Here is a 14,252-nt window from a genome sequence, read left to right on the forward strand (position 1 = left end):
CATTCCCGGACACATAGTCATGAACACGCAGCTCAGGACACTTAGTCCTCACTGTATTCCCCTTAGCTAAGGTCACACAGACCTCGCCCAATCACTCGTGATAAGTCTTCAGGTGACTTCCAAATCTTCACAGACTCGGTCACTCGACGATCCACAATTTCCTTTTGGATACTTTAGACCATGACGCCTAACCGTCTGGAAGATGCACAGTCTTCAAAGGTAACAAGCATCGGATCCATGCAGGATCAATCTCTTCAGTGATGCTCAATCACTTGGGGTTTGTAGGTGTTTGGGTTTGGGTTTTCCTCACTTGATGATTTTCACTCAAAGTCCTCAGAGGATGGGATGCTCTCAAATGACAAGTGTTAGTTTCTCTCGGAGCAGCCAACCAGCTAGTGGTTATAGGGGGCGGCTATTTATAGCCTAGGGAACAGCACGATATGATAAGACATAAATGCCCTTCAATGATATGACCGTTAGGTGGGTAGATATTTTGGGACAGCTGGCGCATAGCACAGCAACGGTCAGAATTTTGAGTATCAAATTCCTCAGGGCTATCATGTTCCTCATTGTGTGGGCAATCCATACTGGCGAATTCCTAACTCCTCAGTCAGAACAAATTCCTCAGAGACCAGAAGAACTTTGTCTCTGTCACTGAAGAAATTGACCGAACTGTATGAGATTTCCAATGGGCTTCACTCAAAGGGATTGGTAGGTGTAGGATTTTGAGTTGAGCATCACTTGGAAAAATTTTCTTAGTATTTCCTCGACCCCCTTTAACAGTATGGTGTTTCCTATGAATCAAGAAAGAGAAAAAAGAAACTACGAAAACAAAAGTCTTCACGCTTCATGTGCCTCGAATGAATACCAAGTCCTCAGGATTACACCTTCTTCACTTTCAAAGTCTTCAGAAAGTCTTCAGAAATCCAAAGTCTTCAGTCGAAGAACTTCATTTTTAGGGGTCGACTTTCTCTGTAAATATCAAACTCCTCATATACTTATAGACATGTGTATACTCACAAACGCATCAGTCCCTTAACCTATAAGTCTTCAATACACCAAAATCACTAAGCGGCACTAGATGCACTTACAAAAAGAAAATAAAAAAGTGAAAAACGAGGAAATTGGTTAAGCAAACCTACAACGACCGCTACGAGCGGCAGCGAGAAACCGCACGAAATGGGCCAGCCCGTTAGTGGCCGAAAGTAGGCGATTCCTATTAGGTACGGCCTAATTTACGCTCGCGGGTGCTGCTCTCTTCTCGAATATGTTGTTGTGGTTCTCCTCTGCATGTCGGGTTTCCTGGTGAAAACCCATGTCCACTTTGGACTCGGCAACGGCGACGCTTCGCGCCGTCTTCCCTCATGAGGGCGTTGTCATGGAGCTTAGGTTTGTTAGCTAGGGTGTAGCATGGTGTTGTACTTCTGAGGTAGTCAAAGTCGGGATTCAGAGTCGGGTCGATTTTCCTTAAACATAATCGAGTCATGGAATCAAATATTCTACTAGATTTGCTCAAATAAGATATTTTGTTTCCACGCCGAAAATTTATAAGGGTTCTTTAGAGTTTTAACACTAAATATAGAGAAAAAACCGTACACATCAATGCTAGTTGTATTCCACTTTTTTCATGGCTAATCTACTATCTAGTTTGCATGTGTGGAACACATATGAGAGGGAAATATATAGAACATTTAAATCTTCAACGCACGAAATCTAACTAGGAGTTTTTATAGAGTTCATGAATAGCCGATCACTTGTATAGCTAACCCGCAGTGCTGAAGCTTGAAGGGTCTTGTTGCCCTTCTCCGATCAATCTTGACACATCCTCCTTCCAACTCCAATTCCATCCGTCGACAAGCCTGATCCTCAGTTTCGATCTAGGGTCTAAGAGCCAGATCAAAAATGTTGGCGGATGAGCATTTGGGTTTGGAAAGGGAATACAGGGCCATGAGGCATGTGAAAAAGTGTTTGGATGATGACATACTATTCTGCTGCAATTAAACAAACGGTTTAGATAAATTAGTAGAATAGTTGGGATTCTACAGTTTTGTATAGGATTCTATTATTTGGATCGCGGCTCGACATGGATTCTATTTGATCCAGATCCATAATGGGGCTTGGATTGACATGCTTCCGTATGTTCGTGAAGGCGTAGGATTCCAGGAGTCGAGTCGGGATTCTGACATAGTCAGAAAAAAAATGTGAGTACTCATTAGGTTTAACTGAAACTGAACCAATCAAACCAATGAGGCAACATTAAAGCGCAAGGAAACAACAAGAGATTACTAACAAATCAGTATTTTTTCGGCTCCAGCAAACAAACACAAGCATATATGCTCTACTGATCTGTTATATGTATTGACCATAGCATATTATTATAGTTGGAACTGATCATCGCTTGTATAACAAAATGTGATCTCAATAATTCGCAAAAAAAAAACTAAAAAAATGTGATCTTAAAAGTGAATCAGTAGGAAAGAAGCCCTCAGTACTCATCTGATTAAACTGAAAGTGAGACAGTCAAACACTTGAAGCAAAACCAAAGCGTCAGGAAACAACCAAAGATTTACAATGTCAGAGCAATGATAAAGGAAACAAGCACAAGTATGTATGTATTGCCACATTTAATTTGTCCAGATCAATAGGCGTATCATCACAAGAATCATCACTACTCAGAGTGAGAGCATCATCTCTGTCAAAACAGAGCAAGCATCTTTGTCAAAACAGAGCAAGCAGAAAAGGCTCCCTCCCGGAGTTCAGAAGACTTTCTCACTGACAGACACAGTAATGCCGTAAACTGATTGGAGCGACGAGATATGCCCTACATTCTACTCCCGTGGAGATGGCTGCTGCTCGGGCGCCGTGCTAGAAGAAGAACTGGCGTTGCTGTGGACTGGACCCGGGATCACGTAGCCCATCCGCCGGTGCTGCTGAAGCACGTTGCTGGCGAGGAGATAGTCGCGGCAAACCTCGTCTTCGCGCGGGGGCTCCAGGCACAAAACCCGCGTGGTGGGCGCACGGCAAACAGGGCACCACTGAGCACCTGGCGCCCTCGGTCGTGGGTCGGCGGCGACCAGTGCCGGTGAAGAAGGCTGCTGCCCCGGCGCCGCGGAAGAAGGCCGAGGAAGGCGGCGGTCGGGCTGGCGCTGCTGGCCCCGAGGCGCACCGGCGTAGGTGGGGACTGGACTCGGGAGCACGTAGCCCATCTGCGGGTGCTGCTGGAGCACGCTGTTGGCGAGGAGGTAGTTGTTGTAGCAATACTCGCACAATGGCGCCGAGCCCAAAACCCAGGCGGTCGGCGCTCCGCAAGGAATGCACGCCGGAAGCTGCTGACCAATGCATCGAGCCAAGAAGAAACCAATGAGTTAGTTCATGGCAGGACACGCCCAAATAATGAATGATGAATCGTGACTAGTGCGTGGCAAATTACCCTGCCGGAGTCGCCGCGCGGCTGCCCTGTTCCTGTTTGCCAGGGGCCGGCGATCTGGTTCTGGCCGGGGAAGAAATCATAGCCGGTCGGCGCGTGGTACTGGTACGGGATGGGCGCATTCACAACGGCTGCGACAGAAACCAAGAAATCAAACTCCGACGTCAATGAAGAACCAAGAACCGCACGGATCAGAAAGAATTTGGCGCTTTTCTAGGGAGGGAACGCACCTGGATTGCCCAGCGGCGGCCGGAGCACCGGCGTCGTCGGCGCCCTCCAATGCCACTGGGAGAATTCCCCGCGAGCAGCTGCAATCCAAGAAGCGACATCAACCCAAGAATGAAAGACGCGCTCTGTCCTGTTCTTTGATTTCTTGGGCACCGACCTCCGCCGAACTGGGACGAGCCGCCGGGATAGCCTACAGCGAAGGCTGGTGTAATCGCCGTATGCCCTGCAAGCGCCTGCCGGTGCGGCCGAGCGGATCCCCTCTGCCCCAACCCGACCCCGCCCCCGCGGCCTGCAACTGCAACTGCAACTGCAAGAAACAAAGGTACCGGATGTTACAATCCAAGAAGCGGGCACCAAGCCACCAACGCGAGAACGAACCCCGCGCTCGCCGTATGCTTTGATTTCTTGGGCACCCACCTCCACCGGACTGGGGAGAGGCGCCGGGGAAGCCTACAGCGCTGGGCGTAGTCGCCGCCGTCGGCCCTGCGAGCGCCTTCGAAGTCCCGGCAGTGCTGTCGCCGCCTGCATTCGCCGTCGGCCCTGCAGTCTGCGCCGAAGTACCGGCAACGTCGTCGCCGGCTGCAGTGTCCGTCCGCGCAGCCCGATGCCTTGCCCCGGGAATGTCGTCGCCGGCCTTCCGCTTGCCCGCCATCTCGCCTCGGGTCGAATAGCTTCGCAAGAAAGAAGAAACAATGGGAGGGGAGGACGGCGATGGAGGGAGGCTATATAGACGACGAACAGAGCCTCCCGTCCCGCTCCAACCGATTTCAACAGGCAGAGAGATTCAGGGCGGTTGATTTGGGGGACCAAATGGAAGACAGCAAGAGCCTCGGAAATGGGCCCAGTGCCAATAGCCCAAGTCATTTGCCGGGCCAGGCCGATGCTAGCTTTTGTGGATGTTTGACAAAATAACAAAAAGGGGTATGAAATCACCTGCTTCCAATGAGTAGGAGCACCCTATTTTTTTTTGTTTGACTATATCTCACCTAGACGTGAGATAATAACTCACATCTAAGTATGACATCAATATTGTTTGTGGCCTCTTTTGTTTATTTGTTTGTTTGTTTGTTTGTTTGTTTGTCTTGAGCCTGTTTGTTTGTCTCGGCTTACTCACTCTAGTTAGATGCCCAACTCTTTGTTATACTGGAGTAACCATACACCGGGATCCTGACCGACTTACGATAGTTAATAAATGCATTCGAGTCAACCTTTTATTCGTATGTCGGGACTTTTTAGCGAGTCAAACCTGACTCATGTCGTAGCAAAAATAATGTTTTTTGTTTAAAAAATATTCATAAAATTAATAAAAATGTTCATAAATAAAAAAAAGTTCAATTTAAAAACACGCACGTAAAGCATAAAAATGTACGTTGAACTGGGCCCAGTTGCGAGTTGAGAGTGGACTTGCAACTGAGACAAAAAAGGTCAGAGCCGAGTTGCGAGTCTAGGGTGGACTTGCAACGGTGACAAAAAAAAATGTTGGGCTCCAGTTGCGGGTCGAGGGTGGACTTGAAACTGAGACAAAAAAAAGGTCACCCCCCAGTTGCGAGTCAAGGATGAACTTGCAATTAGGACAAAAAAATGTTGGGCCCTAGTTACAAGTTGAGTGTGGACTTGCAACTAAGACAAAAAAAAGTCGGGCCCCAGTTGTGAGTCAAGGGTAGACTTGCAACTGGGGCAAAAAATATTGGGCCCAGTTGCGAGTCGACAGTGGACTTGCAACTGAAACAAAAAAGGTTTATCCCAATTGTGAGTCGAGGTTAGGTTATTGACTAGGACCAAAAATGTCAGTCCCAGTTGCGAGTCGTTTATGGACTTGCAATTGGGACAAAAAAAATCAAGTCCTAGTTGCGTGTCGAGAGTGAACTTGCAATTGAGACTAAAAAGTTGGGGTCCAGTTGCGAGTCGAGAGTGAACTTGCAACTGGGACAAAAAAGTTGGGTCTCAACTACGAGTCGAGTGTGGACTTACAACCAGGAAAACAAAATTGGGCCCCACTTGTGAGTCGAGGGTGGCTTGCAACGTGGACAAAAAATATCGGGGTTCAGTTGCTAGCCAAGGGTGGCTTGCAACAAGGACAAAAATATCGGGGCTCAGTTGCGAGTCGAGGGTGAGATTGTAACCGAGACGAGATCGGGCTGTAGTTACAGTTGAGGGTGGAATTGTAATTGGGACGAGAAAAAAAAGCAACCCTTTGTTTATGTGGTGGACAGCTAAGTGACATCGATGGTAAAAAAGATCATGCATTTACAAATAAATAAAAAAGATAAAATGGAAAAAAGAAAATAAAAAAAGAAATGAGAGTGGATGAGTGAATGAATGCGAGTGAACCGAGGAACCGTACCCTCCCCACGCTCACTTCAGTGGGGCTGGAATGCGTGGGACTTGTGGACAAACAATGACATGCCAGCTTAAGAATGTGAAGAAAAAAAAATACCAACTACGGCCTGCCCCCTACCCTCGTGGACCTGGACACGGCCACCGCGCGCGACACCGCGAGTGAACGCACATAATTAGCTTGCACGAATATTAAAGATAAACAAGATCAATGGCTCTGATTTAGATGTGAGGTAATTATTTTACATCTGATGTGAAATAGCAATTCAGTTTTTTTTAACCTTTAATCGTTGTATGGATAGGCATTTTGTGTGTTCCCATCCAAGGCTTATGATTTTTGCAAAACTGCCACGTTACACTTTTTTCTTTCAACGACAGCAGGAGAACTGCTGTGATTCCATTTCAGTAGAGAGAGTAGCCGAGAGAAGAACTGAGCAAAGGAAGACAGAAACCTGGGGCAACCGGGCAAGCAACATCGCCCAAGAAGGGCTACAGCGGCAACAGGCAGCTCCTTTTGGTCAAAAATTCTCCTGTTACGCTCCCGCCAAATCTGCCAACAAACAAGCAAAAGCAAGGAGCGAGTGCCCTTGCGTTGCCTGCTCTCAAGGTTTGCGCACCGCACATGGAGGCCGCCCAGTCTGAATCTGAAAGCGTGTTCGTCGGCGCCCAGTTTTGAGGTTTCAGAGAAGGGATGCCAGCCTCCGGCGCTGTTCTCTCCAACATGTGGCTTTGACCATTGCTAGTAAGTGAAAAACAAAACAGATAAGCACAATGTAACATCGAATCGGATATGCTTAATTTATGTACTGTTGTTATAATCAAATGTGTTGGGTTACCAATCAAGCGATTAGTTCTGTTCATCTACCAAATGCATTACCCAACCAGTTAGCAAGATGCACCATCTTCTTCTGACAAAGCTTGTGTGCATTTTTTCAGACATTGCAGTACTTGTCCTCTCGCCCGACACCACGACACTGGCGACGCTAAATTCATCCCCTTTTGCAACACAAACTGTCATTCACTCGCTGATATAAGATCATATGATGTGTTCATAATCCCGTAAACCTATGTTACCGCTTCGCGGCTCATCTCACCTCCCAAACAGAAGGGAGGTGTCATAACTAAACTGATATGTTAGTTCAGCAAATGCACTGTGTGTGTCTTTCCTGTCGTGGCCTTGCGGGGCGGAAGGCTATTGACCAGCGAAGCCGATTGTAGACGAGGACGTCAGCCGCCTCGACATAACACAAGCTTCTCTTCCACTCGCTTTCCGTTGGGATGAACAGACTACAATGCTGCTCATCTATTTTCCATTGTTTTCTTGGATAACCTCAAAGTTGATTTACATCATATGCCTCTTATTTGTAATATATTTACATCATTTGTATAACATTTACGTTTAAAAAAAATATGTATAACCAGAGAATCAAAGGTAAAGAAACACCTATAGACTCAGTTATTTACCTTACCAAATAAGACTTTTTATCCCACAATGATCACATTGCCAAGACCAGAAGTTAACAGACTAAGGATCCTCCCATCAACCAAAATGACCCTCATCACAGCACCGAGCTCCTTCGGCTTTCTGCTGCTGTGATGCTTCTTTCACAACCCAATGCAGGTCAGGGTTAGGTCTTCACATCTCCATCAAAACTCTCAATACTCAAGCTAACATTTGATCTGTTTGTGTCTCCCTCCCACACAGAAGCCTCTATGGCATTGCTGCCAGCACATAATTTTCATGTTTTGCAGATATACCATGGAAGAAAATTTACAGATAACCTCAAACTTGTCAACAGCCTAAATGCCGAACAGGGAAGGAACAAGAACATGGACCGGAGGCTCAGACCGGCGATATTAGAAACAGAGAAAATGTCAGATACAAATGCTCTTCACTGCGGTTACCTTTAAGAGCTGCTAGTGAAGCCAGTTCTTCCTAGAGCTGCTAGCTATTCCTTTAAGAGCTCAATGTTGTAATCCTAATCATGGCCCTGTTTGCCCACTCTTACAATCTAGTACAAGATCATTCTATCATGCTTCAAGGAATCAAAATATGTAACTTACAATGCTATGCAATGGAGTTTAACCAAATATGCGGTTTTAATCTTGTTACGTTCTAATAGATGAGGCCATCATAACACTGCACGATAACGTAAATCATATGGGTGTCAAATGCGCAACAAAGGTTGCACACAAATGGAGGAAATTTTGCCAGAAAATTAAGACCAACTGTTACACGATTGCAAGGGAGCGCTCCAGATGAAATCAACAATATGATGAATACAAATCTGGGTTCATCGACGAGAATATTCATATCATCCATATCACTTGAAAATCAACCTAAATATTCTTAGATCCATCTAGCATTGAGCTTACCATCACAATGGCAAGTGAGTACAAGAAATTTATCAAATATTGACAAGCAGTTTATATGATTTGGCAATTCTACCTATGTAGCTGCTCATGCTTTACGAAACTTTCTTCTCTTCTCCAATGCGTCCACTATGAGAGATGGGCAACTTGCCTTGACATCCTTGAAGCCTTGGGTTGCCACCACAGCATCCATGTCATCTGACATTTCCATAAATTCAAGGCAAGCATCCTTAAGCTTGTGGCAGTTATGTTGGTCAGCTAAAGCCAATGTGGTTGCCACGGTGACCGCGTTCAGATCCTCACAAAGGATGCTTTGGCAAACCAGCTTGAGCCTCTCCATGGCATATCTATCTGCAGCCACTAGCAGAAGCCGGACCATGTCAGTATCCTTACCTCCCTCAAGATCCATGTCTCCCGGCAAAGAGTCAGTATAGATGAAATGAAGCAGGGCCTTGAAAACGGCAGGTTGCATGTCCTTGATGGTTATGGACTGCCCCGGCGGCCTCGCCTCCCTCGTCAACCCGTAGAGCTCTGCTTTCAGAACAGGTGACCGCATAGCAAGAACGAACCTATGCGCTTCAATGGTTTCTTCCCCAACAATGAAACTAACATCAAATCCCTCCTTTTCTTCCAGCAGCCTGCCAACATGCGCAGTCATGTCAGATGGTGGCATGTCAATCTTGGGGAATGGTTTGGTATCGGCAACATGTGGCTTTTTTATAACAGTGATGATGCATTCTATCGTCAGGTGATCATCCCTAAGGTATGCGGATCCCTCGATATGGCTTCGTCTTTTGAACTCACAGAACTCTGGAGCAAACCCAGTGGAATCGTCGAAATTGAAAATCCTAGGCCCTGTTTTTTGCGCTGAATACGATAACCCGGTAAATTGGTCAACAAGCCTCAGGTCGCAAGATGCCCGGACTTTAGTGTTGTTACTCATAAGCTCGAGATAAACTGAGATGTAATCTAGATATGCTATGCTGTATCCGTCAGGGTAGAGGCGGATGGCCCAGTCGTGGCCGACAACAGTGAAAATCCTGGATATTATGAAGCTATCGGGGTCTTTGCCCATGCCCCTGTGCTTGCTGTAGCCCAAGATATGAAACACATGCATGCCTTGAGCCTCATCCGGGGAACACGTAGACGCCGTCTTACATGCCCCCATCTGGTGACCGGCCGGGAGGGAGAAAGAATCCACGTGACGGCGCCGCCGCGTGCTAATACGATGGTGGGAAAGAAAAGCAGATTAATCTCCAGAGGAAAGCAAAGGGAAAGAGAGGAGCAGGATACGGGGGAGTGGATCGAACCTTGAGGCCACCGATGGTAACCGGAGATGGCGGCGGCGGCCGCCCGACTTTCTTTTTCGATTTTGCGTGTTCGTGTGCGTTGTGGCCTGTGGGGAGGAAGAAGGCGAGGAGACCTCGGAGTTGCTGGGCCTGAGCCCTGAGTTTTCTGGGCTGTTTTGTATACTTTTCCCCGCAACCCAACGGAAGTGCACATCCTTAATTTTTTTATTGACTAGAAAAATAACCTTTTATTGCTCAAATAACAGTAAATATAATTGTTCACGAGCTTATTATGCCGAATAAACATAGGTGGTTCGTGTAAGCACGATTGGATTGGATGATCAGCGGCATATAGCTAGCTAAATAATGAGGTAAATACACCAGAGGTCTTAGAACTTGCACGCGGCGGTCACTTTGGTGCACAAAGTTGCAAAATATGTGTTTGTGGTCACTAAAATTGCGAGACTGTTCAAATACAGTCACTCTCTCTGTACACGAGCGTATCCGTCGATGCCAGCATGGCATGGGCCCACTGTCAATGACACATGGACGCATTTTTGCACAAAACCCCTTATTCTTCTTCTTCTATGTAAAATAAAAATTCAACAATCGATGGGACGAAAAGTTTAACTGCCAGATCTCGAACCCTGACCTAATGCTAGTACAATACAGGTCACACAAACTGCGCCACACATTTGTAGACAGCTATTAAGAGTAACTAAGATTAATGTACAAAAACGGAAACGCTCATGAAACAGAAATGGGCTGTGGTCCGGCGACCCATTTTGCACTTGTTTATTTTTCAGAAATTTGTAGATAGTATGCAAATTATAATGCCATTAATAAGATAATTTCAAATAATTTTCATGTATTATTCTAAAAAAATACTTATGAATTATAAAAATGTTTGCATAAGAATAACACAAATACTTTTTAAATATTCATAATAACACCTATTCGTTTTATTTGAGAAATTCGTGGATCAGAAAAAATTGTTCATGTATTATTTTCAAATAATATTGTTTGTGCAATTCAAAATATGTACATGCGTAAAAAAAACTACATGGCATTTATAAAAATGTTTAAACACTGTGAAAAATATTCATGTAAATTAAGAAATGTACATTGCATTTAAAAAATGTTGACACATTTCAAAAAAAATTGTGAGTTTTACACAATGTACAATTATGCTCGCATTCAAAAAACTGTTCGCGTAGTTTTTCTATTGCATGAACATATTTTGAATTACACGAACATTTTTTACAATGTTTAAACATTTTTTAAAATGGCACATACTTACAGAGAACAAGAGTGATAAAAACATATACATTGTCTATCTCTAAATTACATCACATGTCGCAGTTGCGTGGTGGTTGGCTTATGCGCGAGTGAATCTCCATTTCATAGGTTCGAACCCACCGATTGCACTTTGCATTCTTATTATTAGAAGACATAAATTTCTTCATTATCACTTTTTGGGTCCACCCGGATAGGATATACAGTTTAATATAGTAGTGCAAAGTAAACACATGATACTGTTGGCGTGGTGGTTGTTCAATCGTGCCACTTAGCAGTACGTCCAAGTATGGAACCCCGCCACCCCACTATTTTTCTTATTTCAGGGGTTCCTATGTAAATAAAAAAAGAACTGCGGGCTTTTCTACAAATCTACCATACAAGAGCAATTACGGTGGCTGACAGCGGGCCCGTGCCATGCTGGCGTCTACGGATACGCATGCGTACGGTGAGAGTGACTGTATTTGAACGGCCTCGCAAGTTTAGTGACCACAAACACGTATTTTACAACTTTGTGCACCAAAGTGACCGCCGCACGCAAATTCTAAGACCTCTGGTGTATTTACCTCCTAAATAATCTGCAACCTCGATCGTTAGCCCCCCGAGGGCAGTGAGCACAAGTTAATTATTACCTCCGCTATCTCCGATCAGCAAATGTGTTTCGACCAAGGGGCCAACCTGGAGGCTCACATATATAGAGGCCTTGAGCATAGATTTCTCTGATAAATTTTCACCGGATCATATCTTCCTTGAAAATTATACCGGTACAGGAAAATTGAACTTGAACACTCTTAGTTTGGAAATGCTTGCTTTAGAAAGAGGCGTCAGACGTTGATCTTCACTACTTTCTTCGGTGGTCGCTGCCATCCATGACGCTTTATGCATTTCTTCTTCTCCTTGCTTCCTTCATAGTTTGCCGTCAGAGCATGGATTGACATAGCAGCTCTTTCCGGCACTGTATTGCTTTCCCTTTAACGTGTTGCCTACATTAATTCTCACCAGATGTACCAACTAGTCACAGCAAGAAGAACTTGTATGTCAGCATACTCGGTATTCTGAAGGTCATGGTCTATCCCACACAAGAAATATGTTAGGGACGATTGGCTGCAGATAGACATGCCATGGAGAGGCTCAAGCTATGAGGATATCATGTTATGATACTGCATAGCCCTCTCAATAACATGTTTGAGCCCAAGGGCCTTCCACACTTGCCATGCACGGTCTGACGGTCACATGAGGATATCCTTATAGTAGTTACTAAGCTCCTAGGTTGCCTAAAACAAAGCTCCCTAGGAATAGGAATAGAGGCCTAGGAGAGGACACCGCTTCGGTGCCTTAAAGGCACCTGCCTTTGGGTCACTGACATGTGGGCCAGCCACCTGTTGGGCCCACATGTTATAGACATAAAGGTAGGTGCCTTAAAGCCCCGAAGCATCGTCCCCTAGAAGAGGTTCGGTGATTTTTCTGGAAGCGGTGTTAGAATAAATCCGAGGCACTCTGTTGATCTACCGAGGACCAAGAAACCGCACGAGCACAACACCGAGATTTGTTAACGAGGTTCACCGATATGGCTACATCCTCGGGGCAATGACTACGGGCGCTCCTCCCCATGACACCGTCACAATACCGCACCCCGGCCGCCCGGGCGCCGGCACACGCCGCCGGCTTCCCCCCGTGCCCGTGCTATTATGTTGGCATAGGTTACATCGTGTGTCTACCCCGCTATATATGAGAGGCCTAGGATACAAGTGTCCTATTAGGACACAACTCCTACCCTGTCTACACACAGTACGACTCCAAGTTCAACTGTAACCTAACTTGTACAATAATATTCGACACAACTCTAATAAACTCCACCTTGGCGAATATTCTCCACCATCTTGAATTCGTCCGTGCATCGAACCTCCATGTACATTGAACTTGAGATACGCCATGAGCACCGCTGCTACTCCCAGACTCCATGTGACTCCACCTGCAACTGTAGTCCCTTCTTGTCTTCTTCACAGTCAACACTCGAGCAAAATTAAGTTCCTCATTACTCTACCTTGTGCTTCCAACTTCCGGAGAATCCGTTCAACGCCATCACACACCGACCACTGTCTGCATGAAAATGAACAATTCACATATTGGACGCCACATATAAGAGTTACCTGAACTCAACGTCACCGCTCTTTCTTGACTGCTTGTCTGAAACTTGAAGGAATTTCACCGTCGCCCTGGGTCACCCTGAGTCAAATTCACAGTTGTCTCACCCCTTTTCCGGATAGTCTCTGGCATGTCCCACAGCTATAGCACTCCGCCTCCTTCTGTATTTGTCATCCGCACTTTGCCATGTGCACTGAACACCACAGAATATACGGCCATGTACACTCTCAGCTTTTGACAATTTCAGACTTTCCGCCACTTTCTCAGATTCTTTCATGGTCAACTCCTGTCCATCAACTAGCACCGATAGACCCAGTCACCAACTTGAATCCGGTACTCATCAACACTGCTTCAGCACCCTTGCACACTTTGTCTGAACACATGTCTGACCACCAGTGCCTTGGTCTGTCGCTGTGTCCCGTGCTTACCGCACGCCTCGCCGCTATCACCGCGTTGAGCCTCTGCTGTCCTGGTCGAGTCTCCCGGGTAGCTAGCCCCACACTGCCTCAACCCCTACTGCAGAGAACCACCAATCATTACCGACCGGTGCCGAGTATCACGTCTCCATCAGACCACTGGTACCCAGTCCGATCCACGTGTCTCTCGCTAACCCGCTGAAATAGGCTTCGACTCTCCGTTAACTTACGCCATAGCCCCTCCATCAGCTCAGAGTGAAGTCACCCATCAGACTCCAACTCCACCTTCAACATGACTCCATGGTGGTTGTACATGCCACCCCCGCGCCCTGTTGACTTCAAGCTCTCATGTGTACACTGCCTTGAATCAACCCCGCGTCATAGTCCGCCGAAGCCGCACAAGCCGCACAAGCCCTCAGACCTGCACCACGCATTTCCACGCCCAGAAGTCGGCCACCATCAGCATCACGCTCTTATGTCGTCGTTGCTGAAATCACGGCCGTCTTCTGCTTTGACCGACATCCCCGTCGGTCCATCAGACTGTCCAGTCCGACCCAGCCGAAATTATCTGACTGCAAACATGCTCCACCCTGCGTCGTGTCCGCCTCACATATCTGTGCATTGCCTTGACGCCCTGTGTAGGCATGATCCCTGTCACGACACACTGTTCTCCTCCACATACTCTGAGCCCTCTCAGCAAATCTTGATAGAAAAACTTCCATGCAAACCTGACCTGAAGAA

At 46.2% G+C, this 14,252-nt stretch overlaps 2 protein-coding genes across 2 annotated transcripts; both read right to left on the reverse strand.

Moving 5' to 3' along the window:
• Window positions 1–2,590: 2,590 nt before the first annotated feature.
• Window positions 2,591–4,515, reverse strand: LOC123108098 (nascent polypeptide-associated complex subunit alpha, muscle-specific form). The gene is made up of 5 exons (XM_044529952.1): window positions 4,073–4,515; window positions 3,813–3,962; window positions 3,658–3,735; window positions 3,431–3,558; window positions 2,591–3,326 (listed from the first exon to the last, which is right to left on the reverse strand). Exons 1-5 carry the CDS (start codon window positions 4,305–4,307, stop codon window positions 2,829–2,831), a joined length of 1,089 nt encoding a protein of 362 aa, XP_044385887.1. The 5' UTR covers window positions 4,308–4,515; the 3' UTR covers window positions 2,591–2,828.
• A 3,771-nt stretch (window positions 4,516–8,286) lies between these two features.
• Window positions 8,287–9,783, reverse strand: LOC123108099 (BTB/POZ and MATH domain-containing protein 1-like). The gene is made up of 2 exons (XM_044529953.1): window positions 9,676–9,783; window positions 8,287–9,585 (listed from the first exon to the last, which is right to left on the reverse strand). The coding sequence occupies exon 2, from the start codon at window positions 9,531–9,533 to the stop codon at window positions 8,454–8,456; it is 1,080 nt and encodes a 359-aa protein (XP_044385888.1). The 5' UTR covers window positions 9,534–9,585; window positions 9,676–9,783; the 3' UTR covers window positions 8,287–8,453.
• Between the last annotated feature and the right edge of the window lie 4,469 nt (window positions 9,784–14,252).

Source organism: Triticum aestivum, chromosome 5A (genome assembly GCF_018294505.1).
Source record: "Triticum aestivum cultivar Chinese Spring chromosome 5A, IWGSC CS RefSeq v2.1, whole genome shotgun sequence".
Classification (NCBI taxonomy): domain Eukaryota; kingdom Viridiplantae; phylum Streptophyta; class Magnoliopsida; order Poales; family Poaceae; genus Triticum; species Triticum aestivum.

What these genes read in the sequence shown, in the direction of transcription:
- LOC123108099 (XM_044529953.1), bottom strand. Translation starts at nt 9,533, where the DNA reads ATGGGGGCATGTAAGACGGCGTCTACGTGTTCCCCGGATGAGGCTCAA.
- LOC123108098 (XM_044529952.1), bottom strand. Translation starts at nt 4,307, where the DNA reads ATGGCGGGCAAGCGGAAGGCCGGCGACGACATTCCCGGGGCAAGGCAT. An exon ending in CTCTCCCCAGTCCGGTGGAG is followed by an intron (nt 3,963 to 4,072) that starts GTGGGTGCCCAA and finishes TGTTTCTTGCAG; the next exon opens with TTGCAGTTGCAGTTGCAGGC. An exon ending in GCCGCCGCTGGGCAATCCAG is followed by an intron (nt 3,559 to 3,657) that starts GTGCGTTCCCTC and finishes TTTCTGTCGCAG; the next exon opens with CCGTTGTGAATGCGCCCATC.